Raw genomic sequence first — 24,281 nt, 5'->3', positions numbered from 1 at the left:
ATAGGGTGGTCGAATAGGTCGAGGGTATAACGGTAAAGGAGGGGACGCTACGGAAAAGGGGGGTTGGACCGTGTCTGACCGAAGAAGACCTACCAAACTAACCCAGCCACCGAGGATAGAGCGGGAAAGGTGAAGGGGAATAGGAAACCCCCCTAAACTCGGATCGGTATGAGGGTAACACAAAATCTTCGTTCAGCCGTAACCCGGAACCATTGGACAAACATGGATAAGAAAAAAAAAAGACGCCTAGGTAAAAAATAATAATAAAAAATGAAATAAATAAAATAAAATTCAATGATAGGTCACGGGGATTAGAGCACATCGTAGATCGAAAATCGACGTCAGATGACAAACAATTGCATAAAAGCTCATATCGGCTGAACAAATCAGTCAACCCGGGGGCAGAATGCATGGGCTGATCCATGGCATCGCGTCGTGACCGAGTGAAGGATGCATATTCGCCTGTGACAGATTTGCATTTCGCAGCATCGGATGAGGGCGGCAGACGGCCACAAACAAGAAAAAAAAGCGTGAGAGAGAAAGATAATAGGAAGGGGGAGGAGCAGCAAGGGTACCCGCGCGCGAAAGGACGTGGACGTAGTACCTCAGTAGGTGGATGGTGGATGATGGGCGATGGATTTCCATTTTCCAGAGCAGAGAGCTGGGAAAGCTGGTAAATGGTAAATACCTACTAGGGGAATTACCTAGATTTTTCCCCCTTTCCTCTTCCTTTCCCGTGCATTGGTATAATGTCGGTAGGTGGTTAGGTAGTAGGTAAATGTGTGTGGCCTCACAGCGCAGACGTGTCTGATCTTGTGTCGCCTCGCATCGCCTCGCCTCTTGACCGAAGAGAGCCTACGGTCGAGGAGGCCTGGGGTGTGTGAGTGGGCACTTTCGGAGTGTCACGTCTTTGGGCTGTATGTCTGCGACGTCTGCGCTGGCGCTTGAGATGATTGGCGGACGGGCGAATTCATTGGCTGGAGACTTGGAAAATGGATATGGAATGGACTACCACGTGTTTACCTGAGATCCGCCGTAGCCACGGCCAAAATCAGATTGAAACGATACATGAGAGCGACATTAGAGTGCTCTCCCTTCGAGTTGCAGTTGGGCGTTTTCACCTTTTTTCACCCCCATGTTTTCTTCCTTTCCTTCTTTTATTACTCCATTTATTATTGTTGACCGACGATAGATTATATCGGTTGGTAATCTGCGATTTAGATTGTCGCATACCTAATAAAATAAGTTGACCTTGGGTAAGCTGTAATTTCGGGGAATGAGACATGACGGGCCTTTTTTTGCTCTATTTCGTTTGAAGGTAGGAGAGAAAATAAAAGGGCCTGATGGAACGATGAAACTGTGACTTGATGAGATTTGTAGACGAGATGGGACTAGGCAGACTTGAGTTAAGAAGGTAGCAAACAAAAATGAGGTAAAAATAATTATTATAGTGGTATCACTGGTGGCTGTTAGTAGTAGATGTTGCCCGGCCCCGCCCTATACCTTCTCAATCCTGGAAAACGTATACATGTATGATGTATGTAAGAAAAAATGGAAGGGAACATACATTGAATACTAATTTAAAGTTAACCTTGGAACTAGGGTGCTCACTAATGTACTCCACCTAAGGTTTGGAGCGCAGAGGTACTTTTTAGGTAGACAGGATCAGACAAGATCAGTTAGGTACATGTATCTAGGTGAGCTGGGAAGTGGGAAGGTGGAAGGATGGAAAGAGAAAAAAAGCTCGGCCCCGCACTTAAATCGAAATCTTTACATAGTACAAGTACCTAAGAGCAACTGCAACAACCGCAAGCAAGAAACCTCATTGGAGCCTTGTATTACAGCAGTTTCGGAAGCTACACACGATCCTCGTCTCTCTATAGTGAGTACATACATAGCTACATACTTGCTCGCGCTTTCTGTACTTGAAATACAACCGGGGAAAGAACCTCGATGGTGAGGAGAAGGGAGAAAGAACATTGAAAGGTTTGAACGTCTGAAGAGATTGGAAAATATTTCTATTTAAAATTTGTACTTCCGACTTCTCGCAGTCGCATAATCACCGTATCATCACCATACCATACCATACCTCATTCAAACTAATACACCCCATATACAACCAGACATACACCATACACCTTACCTACATATACATATCTAGTGGATCAGCCTACGCTTATGCCTTAGAGGCTACCTAGGTAGATCTATGGTACCAGCTGTACTCATCCCGTTCTATTAACTACATACATATCCTTACATATTTCTTTTCTTCACTTCGCGGCAATTTCATTATCACCCTCGTTTAATTCTCCACCCTCGGGAGCCAGAGTCCTCCATTTTTTCACCGTGCGTTGTCTATTCAGTATAGCGCTCGTGAACGAGCCATCATAGTCACCTTTCATTATGAGGTAGGCCGTGCTATTGTCGTGCGAGCGCCTAGAACGACATGCATCCTGCACCCAGTCTGTCGGAAGCATTTCCTAAAGACAGCAAGACTGAGGATAGAGGCCAACACGTCCCTCATCAACACGACCAGCAGCAACAGCAGCCGCAACAACAGTCGTCGGGTGGGCATCATCGTCAACCTTCTCAGCCGCAGCTTCAACAACAACCCCACCAAGGATCACATCCCGAACACGTGCAACATGGGAGCCACCCTGCATCACCAAGCCAGTCGGCGACACCCATGAGGAAGGATACGAGTTCTTCTACCTCGACGATCGCCACCGACGCAACGGCCGTCTCCAATGCCTCGACTGACACCAACTCGACGGCTTATAGTGTAGAGTCGTCCCAGTCCATCTTCTCGGTTAAAGATGGGTCGGAGATCTCGCACAATCGTCGAGCTAGTCGTCGGCGGACGGGGCCGTTGTCAGCTCAGCAGAGAGAGAAGGCTGCGTTGATTCGGAAATTAGGCGCGTGCGCCGACTGCAGGAGGCGGAGGGTTGCTGTAAGTCACAATATTACGATCTGCCCCCTCCTTTTTCTCCCTCTCCTATTGTTAGCACGATGCTCACATGATCACCCTCTGAAGTGCCACCCCAACCATCATAATATGACGTGGGAAGATGCTATGCGGAAGTATCGCTCGTCTAGCCCTTTGCAGGATCTGGCTCCCCTGGCTGGTCGACCGATCAGCCCCGCGCCAAACCATGTCAGACATCACTTCACCCAAGATCCCCAGGAGATGGAGATTGACTCCACCCCCGCTGCTCCCAATAACGCTCAGAGCACGCCAGGTCGTCCACCGCTCAGCGACGCGAGGATCCGGACGCCTCTGCCTTCGGGCCCACGGCTGGAGAAGCCTATGCCTAACTCTCCCTTGGCCGCTACAACGAATCATTACACACCCCTGCCGAGCATCGATTCGGTCAAGGCAGACCTAGAGAGCGCAGCTTCTAGGATCCTCGCCTCACCTCACCGCAGTCGCTACAGCAGCGTTTGCGCGCTCCTAATCTATTGGCAGGATGACGAAAGCCCCGGCGTGGCATCCGCGGTGGAAGAGCTTGGCATTGTTTTCGACAAGTATTATCGATACGCGTTTGAGATCCTCAAGATTCCGTCATCCGCTTCAGACGGCTGCACCAACTCGTGGAGATGGCTCTCACGGATCATAAACGAATTTACGGACAAGAGCGACACCAGGGACGTTCTCAAACTCGTGTACTATAATGGATACAGCTATTTGGATGAGCATAGGGAGATGGTTTTGGCGAGGCGAGTTTGCCCAGACGCTAGGCTAGCTTGTTTTTGGTGGTGATTCTAACCCAAGATAGTTCTCGGGATCGTGCGAAGGCGTCGACTATTCGATGGAGCGGTATCCAACAGATTTTGGAGGAAGCCCGGTCAGATACGTTGATTATGATGGATGCCGCATACTACCCGTCTTCGAAGATGGTTCGACAAAAGGGGGTGTTGGAAGTCATCGCGGCATCGTCTTCGGAGGAGTACTTTGATGTGCTGGATCGAAATAGCTTCACCAGAACGCTGATTGACCAGCTTCGGACACGGGCCACCCAACGATTTCCGAATCCGTTATCAGCCGCCGAACTACATTCGAAACTCCTATCCATCTACCCCAAGATCATCCAAGACAAACACCAGGAAAAGGGATTACTACTAGGTTTCCCTTCGCCGTTGCACATACAAATATCCGGTAACTCGAGATTACCTTCGATTACGTTATCTCCGCCGCAACCGCCCCGGACAATCTACAGCCCGGAGAATCACCACGGCCCTCAATTGACATTTTCGATGCGATTGACGGATGAGGCTCTCAACCTTGAGAGTTGGGCCGAATGGCTTCGAATGATGCCTGAAGGGATCAAAGATATAAAAGTCGAAGGTCCATACACTACGTTTAGGTGACGCTGTCTCCGACCAAATACGTTTTTTTTGTCTTTTGTAATGCGCCAAACCGCCACGAGACTACGATGAGCGACACGCTTGGAAGGAAATGGATGAGCAAATTGTTGCTCGTTACGTTTTTGATGACAGATAGTCATCTATCGCCATTTATTATATTGTTTCATCTACGGGGAATCTTTCCTATTTTTGCATCTTACATGAAGATACTTCGAGGCTAGAGGCGCAGACGACGAGTAATTTCTTTTCATACATTATACCATACCCACTCCTCTTAACGTCTCCTACTTCCATTACGGCGTACAGGAGAAACAACCGTGGCTATGGACGTCTTTCACGTCCCGGATAGAGTTTTCTTTTATTTATTACGCCTCGGCATCGAGACACATCGAGCCCCGGCTGATTGTTATCATATGGCATAGTTGAGGAATCATTAAGGATATACCAATAAAGCGAGTTTCGAATGAAGCTTCCCCGAGAATTTAAATGGGGACGAAATCTGGCATGGAGTTGTAGGACCAAATGGAGTGAAGCTGTTCGATAATTAGACGCGGAACTATTGAAGTGCTGTTTAATTAATGTACTAAATTTCGAATCGACAACGTACTAGGCATAATATTTTTGGGGGACAGAACTTTTTGTTCACCCTTCATCGCTGTAAACATTGGCAGATCGGTCTATCTCCTTATACGCACTTAAGGCAATATGTATATAACGCAAGGGGAAGCAATGGTGTAGTCCATTTTATGTACGAATAGGGGTGGCTTTGCATTAGAGTACTAGCATACAACGCCATTTCAACAATTTCAACCCAGATCCACACGGATAGGTATGTTCCATAGTGATAGTAGCATAGCACCTTAGTAACAAGGGGAATTTATGTAAATGCCTCATGGACATGCTAATATGTCGCTCTCAAGAGTAGGTACCTAGGTTTTCCCATGCCTACCATTTTAACCCCTTTACCAATTTGAGATATGGGAAATATATATACCCTATCACCCAAAGTAACAGCATATATCCGTAAACCTCCTCAACGCCACACCACAACCTAGACCTCACCCTCGTTCTACCCCCATCCCAACTCCGACTCCCACCACCCAAACCCATACACATCACAGCACGGATGTACATACACATGGCTTAAGCACACCGCTCCTTCATTTTTTACTCCTCCTCCTCTTCTCCCTCCTCTTCCTCTTCCTCTTCCTCTTCTTCCTCGTCGTCGTCGTCCTCCTCCTCCTCGTCATCATCCTCATCATCCTCCTCCTCAGGAGCAACCACCTTCTTCCCCAACCCGTGACTTATATACCTTGCCCCGGCAAGCAAAACCTCCTTCCAGACCTCGAACTCGTCCTCGTCGCGCGGCGCGTAGATAAGCACGTAGCCCCACGGCGCCATGGCCCACGCCGCGCCCCCGACGCCGCTCATCCCGTGGCGCTCGGCCCAGCCCTTCGATATCAGCGTCGCCGCGTCGACGGGGCTGAGCGTGACGTGCGTGCTGCCCTCGCCGTGCACGTGCGCCCACTCGCCCGTCGTGCCGCGGCCGACGCGGGTCTGCAGCTCCGTAGCGCTAATAACCGTTTTACCCTGCTCCTCCTCTCCCTTCTTCTCCCCCTCCTGGTCCTGGGGAGAGGGAACGGGAGGTTGTCGTACCCATAAAGCCTTATAAAGCGGCCCTTCGAGCTGGCTAGCCTTAAGCTCGAACAACTCCGGATTCGCGTCCGCGAGCGCGGCCGCGAACCGGTTCAGCGCCTCGACGGTACTCGGGCTGCCGACCTCGCTAACCTGGCGCTGCGGCGCGACGAACGACGGCACCGTCGGACGCGGCGGCTTGCGCGGCGGTATCTCCGTCCTGCCGCCCTCCTCGCCCTCCTCGCCGAAATACGAGCGCGCGCCCGCGGGTCCGTATACCTTGCCTAGGTCCTCGGCGCTCGCGTACCGACCGGGCACGGGCGAGCGGAGGTCGGTCCGCGCGAGGATGTGCAGGGAAGATTGCGCGAGCCAGCCGAAGACGTTGTAGGGCACGCCGCCGCGGCCGAGGGCGAGCCAGGCCGTGTAGCATTTGTACGCGTATGCTAAGAGCGGGGCGGAGAGGGCGGCCGCGCCGGCGGCGAGGAGGAGGGGGGTGCGGTGGGCTGGGGGGATGTGGGAGTGTAGGATGGAGGGGAATTTTCGCTGGAGGAGGGATGACATTTTGGGGGGGTTTGATTCGCGGGAGGGGTTGGAGGGTAGGTAGGTGAGGGTGAAGTTTGAAGTGTGGTGTGATGTTGTATTTGGATATCTCCTATCTCGAAGGTAAAAATCTTGATTTAAAGTTGGTATACAGTTATACGGTTGTTACATCGAACTATCGAAACCCAAAAGTAGATACAACGGACCGGGTCGTGATTTCCGGAAGTTTGGTGAATTCCGGACAGTGCCGTAAGCCCGGGGGGGTTAATTAGTGGCTCCTTCGAATATAAAAAAAGCAAAATATGCCCGTTTTCATTATCCGGCCATAAGACTCTGTGATCCCACGAAATAATTACTCATTCCACAATAAGTGAAAAGCGAAAAAAGGGCTAAACCTAGAACTCGATTATTACGGATGCTTATTACGCACCGAAAAAAGTCTGCGGTGGCCGGTGGACCAGCTTGAAGGAATGGCTCCAGTGGTGTGATGTCAGGCGAGTTGACACCTAACGAACCCAAATCTCCTAAAATCTCCTCTGGGTCTTTAGTGACACGAACCAATGATGGTTGCTGACAGGTTAGCCTCCAACGCAAACCCCGCGGTGGCCGATCTCGAAGTGTGGATATATGTATGAGCTTTGCCCTCGTCGTCACGAATGAGATCTAATTCCGTCCACGTCGGTAGGGGACAAGCGACCGAAGTCCCGAATCTGAGTACATATGCAGATCCTTTACCCACCGAATATGTATGCAACCTGCTTACGTCTTTTGTCTCAGCCCGAATAAGCGCCTTGACGCGATTCCGAGCAGGGTCTTGATTACCACATCCGACATCAACACTAGAAATCACGGGAAACCCTAGGATTGTCTGTGTAACATGGTGAAATATTTGATCATAAATTCCACTGCCTATAAATCCAAATTCGCAAAAATGATCATAACCGCCATATATAGGTCTTTCTATCCCGGGACCTCTCAACCGGATCTGATCCAAAGTCATGAAATATACATCCCTAGTCACACTCCACGCCGGCATCTAACGTTTAAACCCCTATACACGCTTACAGGGGCTTAGCAGCAAATCCAAGCTGCTGGTTCCCGCCGTGAAACACCACGAACTGCGATTTAAGGAAAATGTCACCGTAGATGGCGAACGGGAAACCCGCAGGCGAACCCTGGATGCCGCCGAAGCACGTAGTAGACGTCGCAAACGAGTCTCCATCCACCGGTGAGAACTTCATGAAGTCGCCCGGGATCACGGCCTGGTAGTCGCCGATGATAGCTGTATAATCGGGCAGCGTAGCATTGCAGGGGAAAACGTAGCCTCCGGCTGCCGCGTTGTTGACGGCCCCTTGCACCTGAGCGTAGTACGCGGTGGCAATCTGTGCCGGGACGAGCAGGAGTGTGGTTCCCGTGTCGGCGATGGCCTCGTGCGGCAAGGAGACGGCGGCTGAGTTGGCGATCTTATAGCCGGACCCTGTAAACTGCCAGAACCCAGCCGACGAGTTCACAGGCACAAATGCGATATCTCCAGTAAATTCGGTATTATCGATGAAGCCGAAGTTGTAATTGCCCGCTGAACTTTGTCAACACACGCCTTTTACATAGTATAACACGTGATTCATATTCAACTTACGAGCTTCTTTCTTCAAATTAGCCGTGAATAGAGGGGACGCGAGCTCGTTCGTCGCGCTCTCGAAGAAAGTCTTCTGCTTCGTAGGCCGGACCGTGTTTATAGAGCCGAAAGCCAGTCCGAGAAGACCATCCGTGTCGGGTCGTTGTGTGAACGACAGCGAGACATTTTTGGCAGATTCGACCGCCTGGTTCTGAACGGTGACTCCGCCTACCGACACTGTATCCAAGTAGACATTACCACTAGAGCTACTACCATCGCCGTAACTAATCGACCAGGTCTCCCCTGTCTGTAACTGCGCCGTCGAGCTTTGCTGGATATTCCACTATAGCAGCTGAAGTTAGTAATCGCCAAATCGTTGTAAGACTCCAGCGTGACTCAAAGCCGTAATGTTTGCCGCCTGATATCGTTCGAGACTAATTTGTATTTCAATGGGTCTATACATACTGCGGTTTGACCCATAACCTGGTTTGATGGTGTCTCCGAACTGAAAACCCACAGATCAGATGAACCAGTATCAAAGTCCAGCTGCAAAGTCTGCGGTGGGGTGCCAATGGAGACCGGGCACAAGTATTCGGAATCGAACATCTGCGGAGTTGCCGCTACCTCGCCTAGAAACCGATGAGTCAAAATAGTAACGAAGCCAAGTAAACCACCAAGAACTTACCTTGGCCATCGGTGCCCGTGCTGTTGCTCGCTCCAGCATTCCCCAAAAGACCGAGCTCTTTCAGAATCTCTTCTATGGAAGATAGCAGATCGTCCGAGACCGCGGCGCCGTACTTCGAATAAGCTCTCGCGATAGCCATGGCGCCTCTCCCCTTCCGTGCGCCGTAGTACTTCTTGTTCTGGACTTGGTTGATCTTGAACGTCATGCCTCCCAACGTCGTGATCTGCAGCACCTCGTCCAGCACCCCGCGCTTCTGCTTCTGCATCGGACTAGCGGACGCCAGGTCCTGGCAGCAGAGGACGTAGGCCGCAACAGCGGCGGCGGTATCTGAAACCCTCATCTTGGAAGAACTTTGGTATATAGGTATCGAACGAATTAAATATAAAAAAGGAACGACACGAAGAGAATCGTAGAACCCACTCAACCAGAGCGAGCGAGGTCTATCGAACAAGACTGCAGGAACCCCGAACCAGCAAGCCTAGGAAAGAAGAGGGAAAAGAATGAAGAGAGGCGCAAACACTATCAAAGGAGCGACACACACGACAATCGAGAGGAAAAGAGAAGCATCAAAATACCAAGAGAGAAGGAGAAGAAGAAAAACCAAGAAGAACGGCCCGGCAAAGCGTTGCCGCGACGCAATTATTTGACCTACCTAACCTACTTCGCCATTTTTACCAATTACCGGTTCCAGTTTCACGCCTTACCCTCGGGAAAGCCATCCGAGCGCGAAAAAGGGAAAATACACTAAGAAAGAAGCTTGAACATCGAGCATGGGATCCGAACACTTACCACGTCGCTGGCAGATTGATGAACCCCGGGGTGGGTGAGCGGCGGGCGCGCCGTTACAGACGCTGTGGGCGGAAGAGAAAAAGAGCCTCTCGCGCTTTGTCTGGGAAATATAAATGGGGGGTAGATCATTCATGCCTTGGGTCTGTTTTAGGTCCCAAAGCGGTATGCGGGCAGCCTCAGATGGGAAAATCAAACGGGATGGCATATCGTGAGTTTGTTTTTTCATGCCTGGACTAAATAAGATGGACAGTCATCGCCATCGTTGCCGTGTCGATACACAGGTTCGAGAAACTGTAAAAGAGGCTTTTTATACGAATATAGATTGATATATTCACTATGAGATTTAAATTGAAGAGGCTAAAAGATCGGATGAAGCATTCAATTGAGTTGGAAGAGGTAATTAGAGGCTGAGATGAATTGGTAAGGCGGTGTCCGTGCATTAATGCTTAAATTCTAAGGGAGAATTACCGTTTCAAATCCCACGTGAAATGCTACTTTGGTGTACCAGACCTGTATATACAAGGTACAAGATCTACTATGTAGGTAGGTAAGGTTCGTGATAGACTCACCGTTCACATGAACCCTCCTTGGTGCTACATTAATATGTAGCACGGTTTGCGAGGTATCTATCGGTACCCTACCACCGGAGCCTTAAAATCTCCGTATAAGTGCAGACATACTTAAGACTACATCACAACTTTAGTTTTCGCAAACAATGTCTCATCTCACTCGTAATCAGCCAAGCCGATCATATAATGCATCGCAATGTCAATAAACATGCACCTCTAATCCTGATCCACTGTGTATGATGTACAAGCCCGCTTTTCCGTAACGCCCTGTACACGATTATTAGACCCCGTATCAGAAACAAAAGAGATCCATATGGATACGCGAGCCCGAATGATCTAGCTAACCCACACGCCGATACCCAGTGTCCGATGGAACGAATAGGGAATTGTTACTTCACCAACACCTCTTCAGTGATGGTGATGTTCATGATCGTGGTCATGATCCCCACCGTGATCATGGGGTCCCGAATGGCTAGACCTTCGGCTTGATCCTGCCTTGGAAGCTGCTTGTGAAGGCAGAGTGCAACAACCCTGGCCTACACAATCATCCACGCACTCTAGCAGACACACATCGCCCCCAGAGCGCGGCGATGCTTGTCCGTCTAGCGTCATAGAGCCATCATCGATGTGATTACAATCTTCTTCTAGGCAGAACTCTGGCTGTATGGTGGCACTGTGGATACCGTACGCGTGCAGGCATTTCCGCGCCTGCTTAGCAAGCTTCATGTACTTCTCTCCCCCTTCGCTTGTAATAGGAAACGCAACTTGCACGTGCATGGAAGCAACAACTTTCGTATCAGAAAGCTGCCAGACGTGTACGTGATGGCAGCTAATTACTCCTGGGAGGGCTTGGATATCCTCCTTGATATCCTGGAGATTGATGTGATCGGGCGTGGCCTGTAAGAGCACTTGCGCCGTCGCCTTGGTGAGTGGGATCGCCGACCTGAGAATTATGAGAGTAATAAACAGTGAGACGGCAGGGTCGGCGTAGTACCGCCCTGACCAGTCAGTAAGCCAAATAATCAAGGCCGTCACTATGACGCCTACGTTTCCTAGAGCATCACCCAAAACATGAAGGACCATAGCGTTCATGCCCATGTCGGCGTGGCTGTGGCCATGGCTGTGTCCTTTCCTCGACTTCGACTTAGGCCTGCTGTGATGGTGATCTATATGGGTTCCCGAGTCACGTCTAGCGCGGAAATGATGATGGGAGCTTCTTGACCGGCTGATATGCTTGTCCTTATGCGCGGAGTTCTTGTCCAACACGCGCTCGTTTGATATAAGGGGCGTAGTCTCGTCTATAGCTGATTCCTCGCGAGTCGGGGAATCGATAGAGCTGTCATCATTGGAGCTTTCATCCGTCTCATTTCCGTTGCGACTCGACCTGCTATGGTCGATAATGTCCTGTCTGAAGCTGGCCGGATGAATGCTAAAGTCGTCAATACTAGTTAGGCGGGTATGCTTAAGGCTGCCTGCACGTCGACGTTCTCTGCCCCTAGACAGAGCACCCCGGCTAGTGCCTCGTTCGTGTCCCGGCTTTTGGTCGCTCTCAGGTTGGTTGAATTGAATATGACGAACGGTCTCCGGAGAGGCATTCTCGGCTCGAGCTCGCGCCAAAGCAACCTCTGGCAGAACATCCAGCACAGGACCAGTTTCATCTACCAATGCTTGCGTCGCACTTGCTCTACCCTCCTCAGCCGCAGCAATGTTATCGTGTTGGTGGACATGCTCGTGCCCGTGTTCGTGATCGTGCTCGTCGTCGTGCGAATGGCCTCCGTGGTCGTGTCCATGTCCTCCCAGAACCAGGAAACCAACAAGATTGGACGCGAGTCCAAAGCAGCCTACGATAAGAATGAGCATCGGATTCGAGACTTCCTGAGGCTCGATGAATCGAGTCAATGCTTCGAGGATGATAGAGACGCATAGGGCGATCAAGAAGACGGCATTGAAAGCAGCACCAAGGATTTCGGCGCGGACCCATCCGTAGGAGAATTTGTTGGTCGTAGCTCTCTGAGCGACAGTAACAGCCCACAGACCAATAACCAGCGAGATGATGTCGTTCAGCATATGGAATGCATCCGCCATTAGAGCCAGGGAATGGACCATAAAACCCGATATCAGTTCCACAAGGAAGAAAATAATATCAATGGCCAGCATAATGCTGATCCGGGTGGTTTTAGACCAAGCCATCGCGACGATGATAATGCTGGACCAATCGATGGGAATTCGGCGATGGGATCTGAAGTTTGGTGCACGACGGGCACCGAATCTAGGTGGTCGCGTATAAAAGGAAAGGGAAGATAAAAGATAAAATTAGTGGCGATAGTTATTAAGGCTGTAAAATTTCAATTGAGGACCTAAAATCGGAACCAGCGCTAATAGTGTGATAAAAGAGGAAAAGTAACGGACGACGTAATTAAACCACGAAAGCTAGTTGCCGCCCATTGGCTTTTTAGACTTTTGTATTAGCAGCCATGCATTTGCCTGAGTCGCTCGGTGTCTACTATCCGGATGCTAGCAAACAAGATAAGAGGGAAAAGAAAGGGAGAGGATAAACAAAAGATGTATGCAGTAGCAAGCAAAGTGATGTTTTTCTTAGGTCGAAACAGTTGCAGGTGTTGCACGTTTTGACGTTTCAATCTACCGGTACAAGCATAGGGGTTCTTGCCATTGTAAGAATAATTGTGGGACTGGAAAACGTTCGTTGCTCGGTTCGGAGAACTCTTCGGAGTCGAGATCGCGGGGGATGCTTATCAGATGGAAAGAGCTTTGTCGCCGCGGCAATCGATTCGATATTTGAGAGGGAAAATTCTGTCTGAAGGTTCTGTCTGAAGGAGCGAAATGACGTTATCATGTCATAGAGTCATAGGGCTCATCGCCTGCTCTTTCCATTAAGATTTGATATTCTCATTGGTCCATTTCCTTTAAAAATAACCAAATCCAATGAGGTGGGACAAGTATTCGTTGCATCAATGATGCAGCGGAGCTCCTCAATATGTACCTAGGTACCCAGGTATCACCGAGTTATCGGAGTTTCCATCGACGTCGGGCTCACCGATCAGATATATCATTCTATTCAGGAAGATGGTGTTTATATATTCAAGCTCTCATCAGCCGATCTGTCGAATCCTTCATGCATTGGAATGCACGTTCTAAGCCTTTCGATGGAATTATTCTCTAATACTTCAGATGCGTTCCAGCCTTTACCAGCGCTATCCAGGGATCTAGGGATCTTCCAATATCGAATACCTTACCCAGGCCGCCCAGGTTATCAGGCAGTACAGATGTATGGATGTCTTAGATCCAATAACCTTAATAGCAGCATGCAACCGATCCTATCAAGGATAAGTGCAAAGAGAAGGGATGCTGCGGTTTCGGTCTCCCTTTCAGGGATCATCAAGCCCCATCAGCCCCATGATATCATTAGACTCCCTGTGTTTTTTCCGCTGTCTATCGAACGCCTCAAATATGTAATTCGTGCTGCTTATGTTATATTCTAGAAACCGCCGATTGATTGTTGTCTTTCTCTGTAAGACCTGCGGTTTTTATCTGAGTTGAATGTGTCAGTAAGCATCTAGTATGAGATCACCATCACCATCCTAACTTCGTAATCGTAGTTATCTATATCCAAAAGCTACCACTCAATTAATCTTTGATCATAGCCTTATTTTCTTCTCTTTCATAATGTCTTATACGGGATGCAGGATATGATAATGATGGGTATTTTTCTTTCTTTCGTTCAAGTAGATAGAGAATGTGATGCTAGAACGGGAGCGAAGATCGTAAGGCCCTTCAGATAGGTAACAAAAGTCCTTGCCAGGCTTTCTCCTTAGAGGAGTTTCGGGTTGACTATATCAATGTAACCATATGTTAAATAGGGGTGGATGTGTGCGAGGCCTTAAATAGTATGTCCTCCTACGTGGAAAGGCTTTCAGATATAAGGGTTAGCCACCTTAGTGCTAAGTAGGAGCAACAGTACGCACGCGAGTCTCAAGTGCACAATCTTCTTTTGATAAAACCGCAACTCCTGCAGTGTTCGGGATTCGAGCAGATAATACTATTATTATGGGTACGAAAATTCGGCTTTTGATCCAACTTCTTAAGCGATTTGAGTAGTAACGGATTGCTGTTCTCATCTTCACCATCATCATACCCTATGACTCCAAGTCATGCTCCATATAACATAGCAAGCGCTGGTAGCGCACATATATTCGAATTGTTCTCGTCCCGATCGTACATCCTAGGTCGGGTGTCGGTTGGGTTAGGCTTGGTTCGTAGCACTAGCACGTGTAATATATATCCAAATGTGTTAAGCCGATGTCCCAGCAGGGCAGGTCAGAGGTGATATTCCTATTTCGTGGACTATAACATCAACTTAAGGACTGGGGTTCTTTGGGTGTAAAGCTACCCAAGCCCACACTAACAGCATGTTACCTCACGATATACACCATTCAATATTTAGTTGGAGACGGGGGAAATTACCCAAGCACACCATCACCGATACTTATGGAGGTCATCAAATAATGGACCTGCGTCTTAAGTAGCGAGCGCTATGTAGGCATCACCTGAGGTCTTGACCGCGGAAGACACGGAAGGAAACGGTATATCTAGTCATTAGGAACAATCTCCTGCCAAGAATTCGATGCATGTCGGTACTGTATGTGATTCCTGCGATGCTCCCGTCATGAGAAGCGACGTGAATGCGGGGGATCTAAGAATGTATTGGAAGTTGCAGTGAAAGGTCGATCCCTAGATTCCTATAGGATGTGCGAGGTGGCAAAGGCCGGTATGAGGCCCAAATCGAGAGAAGAGGAGGATAGTACATCTTAGTCAATCACTTTATATCTACTACTATGGGTTCGCACATACGTATGTACTTGAACAGCGCACGGCCGAGTCCAAATGAGCCTTAGGTTGCTGTTATATGGTTGAGCCACGGATAAGTTATTCATGCGGGGGGAGTAGGTTTTTACCAACTCCGGCTATTGTTGAGTGAGTGTTGTATGTCTAAGCGAGAACAGAAGCAGTCGAGAGTGATGGCGAAAGAGGGGTCATCCATCCCAGTGGGAGGTTCTCTTAGACAAGCCACGAGTCGATATCAGAAAGAAGATCAAGGTTTACACTAGACCTCTTTCCCAAGCCCCTAAGTTTGTTTGAATGATACCTCTACGCGAGAACAAACACCATCTGCCTCCATCGCCTAGTCGTATCTATTCGTAATTCGCATCCCATTAACTCCTGATACCGATGTACTTTCCCAGAGTCCTTAGGGGCAAGAATGAAAAGCACGTCGGCTGGGTCGAAAGCCGTTCATTTAAAGTAGCAGAAGGCAGTGGCGACCGACGGCCAGATGTTCCTGATTGCGAAATGGGTTCACCGCATGACGAACTCCCTACCTCGGGAAGTGTACTTGGGCTCTGTCGCTTCCGTAATGCTGATATAGGCATCACGAAGATCCATGATGTGTTCATTCGAAGTAGTGTAACCCCTAGCCTTCCCGAGTTGCCGTGGGGGTCTAGGTTGGGAGTCAGGTGCCAGTCAAACAGTACCAGATGGATGCTGTGGTGTGTCAATAGAAATAACGAAGCCGAAGAGGATGGCCAAGCGCTGCACTTAGGGAGCATCAGCCGCCGGCATACACAACAGAGTATGCAGGCTAGCTAGACAATCCGTCTTCCTTGAAGAATAACTTAGTAAATAAGTCCATTCAAACTCACCGGATACCGCGTAGCCGTGGATGAGCGTACGCTGGTATCTCCAGACATAACAAACCCAACAGAGAATCAACCTGATTGCGGACGCGCAATAACGAACGGAAAAGGGATTCCCGATGTAGAGATACCCAACGCCTGATTCTCGGTGTTGCAATGGACTTAACTGCGCAAATAGACGCCTTATAATGGCTAGCAATGAAGACGCTCGCCATATCACCTAGAAATGTCCGCTTGAGAGATACCTCAGCACCGGATAGGTCAGCCGGTGCGTGCCAAGGCGATACTGATATACTGCATCCGAATCTCATATATGGCTATCAAACACTTTCCCGCGTGTACTTGGCCCCTTTCGGGCGAAGGCTTTTCACCCGAATGTCGAACGATTCTTCTATATTTGATCCATGTCGACGAGCCCTGATATCTGTATCAAGGGCCATAAGACGTTGGGATAAGATTGATAAGCACCACGTGCGCGAGAAGTTCAGAAATTCTTAAGCCCGAACTACGGACGGCGCAATGCTGCATGATAACCGAGTGCATTAGTCGGTCAGCGAACCGATAGCGCCTTGGATGTGACCCCCAAGGGTTCATAGTATCTTGCAAAGCCCTATCCGGTAGGAGTCTCGTACGCCTCTTCAGCCACAATATGCAGGCTGCAGGTAAAATAGATTGAGTGGCAGGCCACGGATAAACCTTCCGAGCCAATCCAGTCCCGATTTGGTACCGATTCACAAGCTCCAGCTTAGGAATGTAAAAGGTCCATGAGTTAGAACAAGAATATTAAAGGGAAAATCGAGAATGAATTCAGTCTGATGTACCCAGATGATCACGGCCGGCTTCGCGGCCCATGTTAAAATTGGCTTGCTGCTCTCAGAAATTTCCCAGTTGAGCCTCGTTCGATTGTCAACTCGGTTATTTTATGGCCGAGCCTAAGGAGAGGGAACACTGGTACAGGATGGAAGGTCGATCAGCCCCACTCCTTGCTCTCCTGCATGGCGAGGTGAGCAGTGCCGGGTTCGCGGTTGTGTTGGCCCACTATACGATCGAGAATCGCAACGACTAAGCTTGTTTCTAGAATACATCTGTGCATGTACTGATCTTGTTTCACATATATACGCTCTATGCCGAAGCCAAGTCGATTAAAGCAACGGTACTAATGCGAAGATGTCAACTCATAGAAAAGTGTCAGCTCTTTGGGATGTGAGGAGCCTCGCCGGGGTCTCATGTCCACCAAGTTCAGTTTTGATTTGGGTATTGTCCGAAATGACAGCTACAATTCGCAAACTGGTAGCTTAGCTAAGTAAATCATTAGTGATTTCGATCGGCTAAGAAATACGATCGTTGCCCTGTAGATGATCTAGACCGTAGCTTATAGTAGAGTAAGCTTTGAGTCCAAGCAATTAGCAAAACGATGCCATATCCATATGCCCAAGTGTAAAGTATATATCTTCATGGCTACTTTCTTATTATCGAAGAGAAATTAGATAAGGATGAGAAAGCGACAGCCTACCTCAGTGACAGAGTAGAGCGTGTGGTCGAGTATATTTTGATTCCTAAAAAAAGGAAAATAAAAATATACAGCTAAATAAGTCTCAGTAAGTTGAAGCAGGAATTGTATGCAGTGCAAGGGTATCTGTCGGAGATCTAAAGCTTGGTCAGACGGGCCGCCGAGGAGAGTCGGATTCGAGTTTGTAGCTCTAAGGCGGATCTCGGCGCGGTTTGCGTCATTATATCGTAATCCGGCTGAGCCGTCAGCCTGTTCCTAGAAATCCCTTAAGAATAACGCAGACTGCCATTAGGCGTCCCAATTGAATATCATACAAAATGAAGAGTCCCAAGGTACCAGCTTAGGTAGTAAGCAACACCATTTCCGATAGGCGAAGATACGCCGTAGCGATCTCGAGTGCCCGGGAATTCGGGTATTCATTTGTGACCCTGGATTCATTTATTTCGAGCCACAGGGAATTGACAGAGCTGCCAAGACTCGTTTCGACAAGGGGATCTTTATTGTACACCTAGGTGAGGCAGTCTCAGATTAATTAATTCCCTCGACAGATATCCTCGGATGATCATTAGTAAGTGTCTAGGCCAATATGTAGAAATAGTATTTGCCTAACGAGACTCGGAGATTGTACGTGTTTTCCTTATAGTCCACGGTGACTCGGATGAGTTGGTACTTCGTCAAGTATGTCTAGATTCATCGAGGTCTGAAGCTGAGCTGAACTGAAACGTTTGATGGAAATACTTTCCGCCGAAAGCATCAACATCGATTCTTGGTATCCGTGGGAAAGGAGCAAATTGGCATGTTGACTGTAAGGTTGTCCACGTGGAAATGGCCATAGGTTCGGATATCGCGTGTTTGTACCCTGATAAGTCGAGAAATCAAGAAGCTGTCAGTCCAGATTAGGATAATGAAATATGTAAAAGTTAGGTCCGGCATGTCTTGGAATTTGAGAAGGTATTGCTCAATTGCGGAAATAAGGTTTAGCTAAGACGAGACTATCATTGGCTGGCCGGCGCTTCTATCCTAACTTTTCCCGACCATATGTCGTCACGGCCCGTTAAGCCGATGCGTTAATCGGGTCCCTAAAGAGTGGACCCGGACCCTATTCCTTTTCTTAGCGAAAGAACCATCAACAGCGATTGGTAAACCTCTCAGATATTTTCCTAACCTAGAAATCCCTTCCTGGAACCTACCTATGCACGATCACTTACATGCAGCCCCGGAGCCCGCTACCTTGTATCTAAACCATAGGATCTTCAACGCACCATGCGACAGGCAATGCTGGGTCTTCTTGACTCGATTGAATTCCTGGAAATTCAAAATCCAGCTCTGAGAAACGATCTGATCTGCAATGGCTTGACATCTGTGTGAACTCTGCAAGAGTTCAGTCGGCACGCTCATACGCCTTATATGCTACTTTAACAAATACAGAGGACCGTACAAACCCGGGTCAACGGAAGACATATCCTTGACCAAACTTTTAGTAGAACCAGACTCTCCGGTAGTGTACAACGAGAGCTTGCCGGCACCCGAACTAGACTTAGAGTGGCGGCTATGTAGACGCCAATACTCTGTTTAGAAAGAGTCGCATCCACATTAGCGTCTCCGAAGCTCAGGATTCTCTGATTCGCTCTCGAATTGTTCTCGACTTGTTCTCAATTCCGTATGTCTCTTTTCCGCCGGCGGTCCTAACGGCCAAATCCTTCCCAAACCTGGGCCGAAGTGAGGTGACATCTTGTCCACCATACAGCTCACCCAGCCAGGACAGTGGTACAGGGCCAACGAATATACATCATGTAATAGAGGAGGGTCACTACTGATAAGTTCCCTCGGCCGTGGATCTTCCTAATATACAACCACTCTACCACGGTATTTATACACTATACACTAGCTAATCAGAATCGCAGTCGTGCTTCCGTATCAAACCAAAGAGAGTATGGGACTAGAAACCTCACCTATGACTACTCCACACTTTTTCAGTCCATGATCTGTTTTCTGGGGCGTTTCTTAACTCGCTAGGCCGCCTCGTTTGCTAGATCAACCCTTGTTCCCCCGTATTCCCCGTCCGACTGGATAAGACTTCCCGTAGCGGCCCCCCACTCTACTCGTGCGAGACCAGCGTGGGCTTGCATTTCGTTTCGTCTTTTCTCCTCAGCACCCTGAAACAACGCTGCTCCGGTCCGTCCCTGCCGATGTGGGTATTTCCTAGTTGGGACCATCAATATAGCGTCCTCGCAGGCGGACTTGTCAAGTGACAATGGTTGCACCAGAAGTTACCCAGAGATGTCTTCGAATTCCGGGGCGCACAATCTATCTCCACTCCTCACTCCTCGGCGGCTTCGCGGCACCTGCCTTTGATCGAGACTTAATAACGCTTGATAATATGTCGATCCTTTATCGGCCTCCTCAACTTCTATGTAGAGGCCCTGAGATGTCCGTTATAGGAAGTACCGTACTCTCCTCTTGGCCAATTTGGTCCTGCGTGGCGTTATTCGGGCTCCGTTCCCTTGCCTCAGCAGATGTGCCCAAGTTCTTCGTTATGTATCTCGATAGATAACTGTTATTACCTCAGCTGTGAGGTCGTATTTTCTTCTCTCTTGTTGATACATAAGACAGTCTGCCTCGACCTTGGCGGCTACCTTCTGAGTCGTGCTTGACTCATATAACATCAACCTCACCCCTATCGTTGTGGGGCAATAGGTTACCTTGGGACTGGGTCGTATAGGAACTTCGCTTCGCCCTACGAAACTCTCCATCGACATAAATATTCTCACGATAGTTTAGCTGTCGTAGTAGCATTTATAAATTTCAAACTTACCATCGGCTTCGTGGTTCTCAGAGATCAAAGCTCGGTATTGACCACACGAGCCTATTTCCCCGGAAGAACCGATTATAAGAGGCATAGCAAACCATTATTCAGCTATGGAGCATATCGATGACACACAGTTCAATGGGATAGACCCTGGCGCCTCTCCTTTCGAAAGCGTCGATAGCAACACGACTCCAGATACCGAATTCTCTCCTCCCGATAGTCCGATTCGGAAAACTGCCATCCTTAAAGATTGCCGATCACAGGCGAGAGAGAAATTAGCTCAGCTAACTCTCGAAGAAAAGGTATACGGTCTAGAAAAGCCAAGTGTGGTTAGAATTTCAACTGATCCATTAAGGTCTCCTTACTCACGGCTGCGGATTTCTGGAGAACGAAGGGAATCCCCTCTAAGGGCATCCCGGCTGTTAAAACGAGCGATGGCCCTAATGGAGCTCGAGGCGGCATTTTTGTCGGAGGTACCAAGGTTAGTATCACATTTCAGATTCTGAGGCCCTCGTCAATGACCCTTTTTTCGCAGGCAGCTTTATTCCCATGTGGTATCTCGTTGGCAGCGACCTGGAACAAGGATCTCTTATACACAGTTGGGCAACACTTAGCCGACGAGGTCAGGGCCAGATCCGCCCATGTACTCCTCGCTCCTACAGTTTGCCTGCATCGCCACCCTCTTGGAGGTCGAAACTTCGAGTCATTCTCGGAAGACCCACTCCTTACTGGCAAACTCGCCTCGAAGTACATCCAAGGCCTTCAGTCTAAAGGAGTTGCTGCGACCATCAAGCGTTTGCATCACCCGCTTGCTATCATTTGAGACATCAGCTGATGGTGATGTAGATTTTGTGGCAAATGAGCAGGAAACAAATCGGCTTACCGTCGATTCGGTGACGATGGAACGACCCCTGAGAGAATTATATCTCCGCCCATTCGAGATCGCTATACGAGAGGCCAATCCATGGGCAGTGATGTCATCATATAACTTGGTCAATGGGATACACGCCGATATGAACATCCACACACTTAAAGACATCCTTCGAGGGGAATGGGGATACGATGGGTAGGTAATCAGTCCCTTTTCAAGCATACCGTACATAATTAATGGTCGTGCCCTAGCACCGTCATGTCGGATTGGGGCGGCGTCAACTCAACTGTCGAGTCCATAAAAGCGGGATGTGACATAGAGTTTCCTTTCTCATCCAAGTGGCGCTTTGAAAAGGCGTTGAAGGCTGTCGAGAAAGGGAAACTTACGAAGGGTGATATAGACAGCGCAGCAGAGAATGTCCTGACTCTCGTAGAACGCACAAAGGGAGACGACATGTCGGCCGAAGAGGCCGAACGTGAGGATAACCGGGAGGAAACAAGAGCTTTGATCCGAAAGCTAGGAGCTGAGGGCCTAACTCTATTGAAGAATACCGGTCGGATCCTGCCGCTCGACCCTAAGACCACCAAAATTGCCGTTATTGGTCCGAACGCCAACCGAGCCATCGCGGGCGGTGGTGGAAGCGCCAGTCTCAATCCATACTACAATACAATCCCACTCGATAGTATCAGAGCAACCGCGCAAAAGGAAGTCGTATATGCCCAAGGATGCCATATTCATAAATGGCTTCCAGTCGCGTCGCCCTCCTGCACTGATAAGTCGGGTGAGCAGGGTGTTACTCTCGAATGGTTCAGCGGGGACAAGTTCCAAGGTGATGTCGTTGTCACACAGAGAAGAACTAATACCGACCTTTTCTTGTGGGACTCTGCACCATTAGCTGAACTTGGCCCGGAATGGTCTGCTGTTGCAACGACTTATGTAACGCCGACGGCCACCGGAAAGCATACGATCAGCTTCATGAGCGTCGGTCCCGGGAAGCTATATGTAGATGGAAAGTTGGCCCTTGATCTTTGGGATTGGACTGAAGAGGGTGAAGCGATGTTTGACGGCTCAATCGACTACATGGTCGACGTGGAAATGCAAGCTGGGAGGCCAGTTGAACTAAAGGTAGAGATGACCAACGAACTTCGACCGATTACGAAGCAGAAGATTTTCAATATGACGCACAAATATGGCGGCTGTCGCATTGGTTTTAAGGAGGAGGATCAGGTCGACTACCTCAAAGAAGCCATTGATGCAGCAAGAGACGCTGACGTTGCCGTCGTTATAGTTGGACTAGATGCCGAATGGGAATCTGAGGGTTACGACAGAAAGACGATGGATCTTCCTTCCGACGGAAGCCAGGATCGACTAATCGAAACCATCGTGAAGGCTAATCCTAGAACAGTGGTTGTCAACCAATCCGGGTCACCAGTGACTATGCCTTGGGCAGACAAAGTTCCGGCCATTATTCAAGCCTGGTACCAAGGCCAAGAAGCCGGCAACGCATTGGCGGACGTCTTGTTTGGTATACAAAATCCGAGCGGTAAACTGCCGGTAGGTGATAGGGCTCTCAGTATTTGAACTATCAACGTCAGCTAACCATGGTAGACAACCTTCCCACGACGGCTTGAGGACACCCCAGCATACCATAACTGGCCCGGCGAGAATTTGCGTGTCCTATACGGCGAAGGCTTGCATATCGGGTATAGACATTATGATCGCGCAGGCATCGAACCCCTTTTCTCATTCGGTCATGGCCTCTCGTACACAACCTTCGAGTACGGCCGACCGTCACTTAGCCGGAGGACGCTGACAGAGTCGGCACCAATTCATCTGATCATGGCGGTCACCAACACCGGCAACGTTGCTGGCTCAGAGACTATCCAGATATACGTCAGAGATGACAAATCGAGACTACCGCGGCCCGAAAAAGAGTTGGTAGCATTCGAGAAGGTGTCGTTGGACCCGGAAGAAACCAAACACATCATCGTTGCATTAGATAAGTATGCGGTAGGATACTACGATGACTCGGTACCGGCGTGGATCGCAGAGGAGGGCACATTCAAAGTCCTGATAGGGGCGTCGGCGACTGATATCAGGTGAGAGACCCCCGCTCCTCGCTTAATGCTCATCCCCGTACGACCTACCTATCTTGTTGATGGAGACTGACAATCACCGCCCTAACATCTAGGCACTCCGTCCCGTTCGAAGTCAAGGAATCATTCACTTGGACCTTCTAATTCCGCCCTCTTCCCGTCTTTTCTAAACGTAAGCAATAGCCTGAGTACACGTACGTGCCCTATTGCATTCGTTCCTTACGCGCTTAGCAGGAGCGCTATTGTCCTGCGTATATGGATCTTCGTTGGGTCTGATATCACAATTGGCGATTAGGCGTATGGCATATTCTCCAATTTTTTAAGATTCCCGCCCGGTGCTCTCTGTATGTAGAGTGCATCCGGGCCCATTGAAACATATAAGAGATATCGGGTCGCTGGTACACTCTTTTAATCGCCGCGGTTCTAAATTTGAACAAGTAATCGCATACGAATATAATTACTTTTCTACAGAGCCTGCGTAAGCTTTTGATATACTTATATACTATATCATTGCTCGTAAACACTTTGAAATATGATATTTAATTCGTCAGGTGGCATCGGTAGTGGACTGAGGGAGTGGATATGCGATAACCACTTGGAACTTGTATCTGAGCATGATCGTGTTGTTGTCACGTCATCTCTGGGCCTTTTCAACGTTCGTTTGCCGGATCTTGTTTCTCCCGCACATATCCAATATATGATGTTAAAAACATACATACCATATATGCGTGAGGTCGTGGCTGCATTAGGAGGGCAAGCTAGAAACCGAGTACTTCATGACTAATGGTGATGTGGCTCTACATCTAGATTAGTAAGAGCTTGTTAGCCTCCCTTGTAGGTCTTAAACATCTAGAATCATGGGTAAAATTCCATAAGACAATGTCTCAGCCAATACGACCTGTCATGTCTTACTTTTTTCCCTTGAAATTGTTTAGATACTGCTGCATATACCTGGTTAGGGTAGGAGGGTATTATCTCCTCGCAGCTCCGAACCAATAGTCACCTCAATCCTTTATGACATATACTTGGTAGAAGGCCACTAAGAATATTTCAGGTCTTTAGACTAAGGTTTTCTGGAATTTGAGT

The 24,281-nt window shown here is 48.8% G+C and overlaps 5 protein-coding genes across 5 annotated transcripts; 2 read left to right on the top strand and 3 right to left on the bottom strand.

Moving 5' to 3' along the window:
• Window positions 1–2,446: 2,446 nt before the first annotated feature.
• Window positions 2,447–4,368, top strand: F4807DRAFT_460438 (uncharacterized protein; the record flags this gene model as incomplete). Its single annotated transcript, XM_048001526.1, has 3 exons — window positions 2,447–2,950; window positions 3,035–3,663; window positions 3,777–4,368. 3 exons carry the CDS (start codon window positions 2,447–2,449, stop codon window positions 4,366–4,368), a joined length of 1,725 nt encoding a protein of 574 aa, XP_047854211.1.
• An 804-nt stretch (window positions 4,369–5,172) lies between these two features.
• Window positions 5,173–6,823, bottom strand: F4807DRAFT_86818 (uncharacterized protein). The gene has a single exon (XM_048003581.1). The coding sequence runs from the start codon at window positions 6,559–6,561 to the stop codon at window positions 5,533–5,535; it is 1,029 nt and encodes a 342-aa protein (XP_047854210.1). The 5' UTR covers window positions 6,562–6,823; the 3' UTR covers window positions 5,173–5,532.
• Window positions 6,824–7,081: 258 nt separating this feature from the next.
• On the bottom strand, window positions 7,082–9,360 carry F4807DRAFT_86824 (eukaryotic aspartyl protease). Its single transcript, XM_048003582.1, has 4 exons — window positions 8,841–9,360; window positions 8,621–8,784; window positions 8,177–8,498; window positions 7,082–8,116 (listed from the first exon to the last, which is right to left on the bottom strand). The coding sequence occupies exons 1-4, from the start codon at window positions 9,178–9,180 to the stop codon at window positions 7,602–7,604; spliced, it is 1,341 nt and encodes a 446-aa protein (XP_047854209.1). The 5' UTR covers window positions 9,181–9,360; the 3' UTR covers window positions 7,082–7,601.
• A 763-nt stretch (window positions 9,361–10,123) lies between these two features.
• On the bottom strand, window positions 10,124–12,611 carry F4807DRAFT_86393 (cation efflux protein). The gene has a single exon (XM_048003580.1). The coding sequence runs from the start codon at window positions 12,386–12,388 to the stop codon at window positions 10,607–10,609; it is 1,782 nt and encodes a 593-aa protein (XP_047854208.1). The 5' UTR covers window positions 12,389–12,611; the 3' UTR covers window positions 10,124–10,606.
• Window positions 12,612–20,338: 7,727 nt separating this feature from the next.
• On the top strand, window positions 20,339–23,202 carry F4807DRAFT_460434 (glycoside hydrolase family 3 protein; the record flags this gene model as incomplete). Its single annotated transcript, XM_048001525.1, has 6 exons — window positions 20,339–20,530; window positions 20,584–20,709; window positions 20,764–21,022; window positions 21,075–21,294; window positions 21,351–22,653; window positions 22,708–23,202. 6 exons carry the CDS (start codon window positions 20,339–20,341, stop codon window positions 23,200–23,202), a joined length of 2,595 nt encoding a protein of 864 aa, XP_047854207.1.
• Window positions 23,203–24,281: the final 1,079 nt, after the last annotated feature.

The sequence above is a fragment of the Annulohypoxylon truncatum genome, assembly GCF_022578515.1.
Source record: "Annulohypoxylon truncatum strain CBS 140777 unplaced genomic scaffold F4807scaffold_16, whole genome shotgun sequence".
Taxonomy (NCBI): domain Eukaryota; kingdom Fungi; phylum Ascomycota; class Sordariomycetes; order Xylariales; family Hypoxylaceae; genus Annulohypoxylon; species Annulohypoxylon truncatum.
This window is presented reverse-complemented; position numbering and strand designations above follow the sequence as displayed.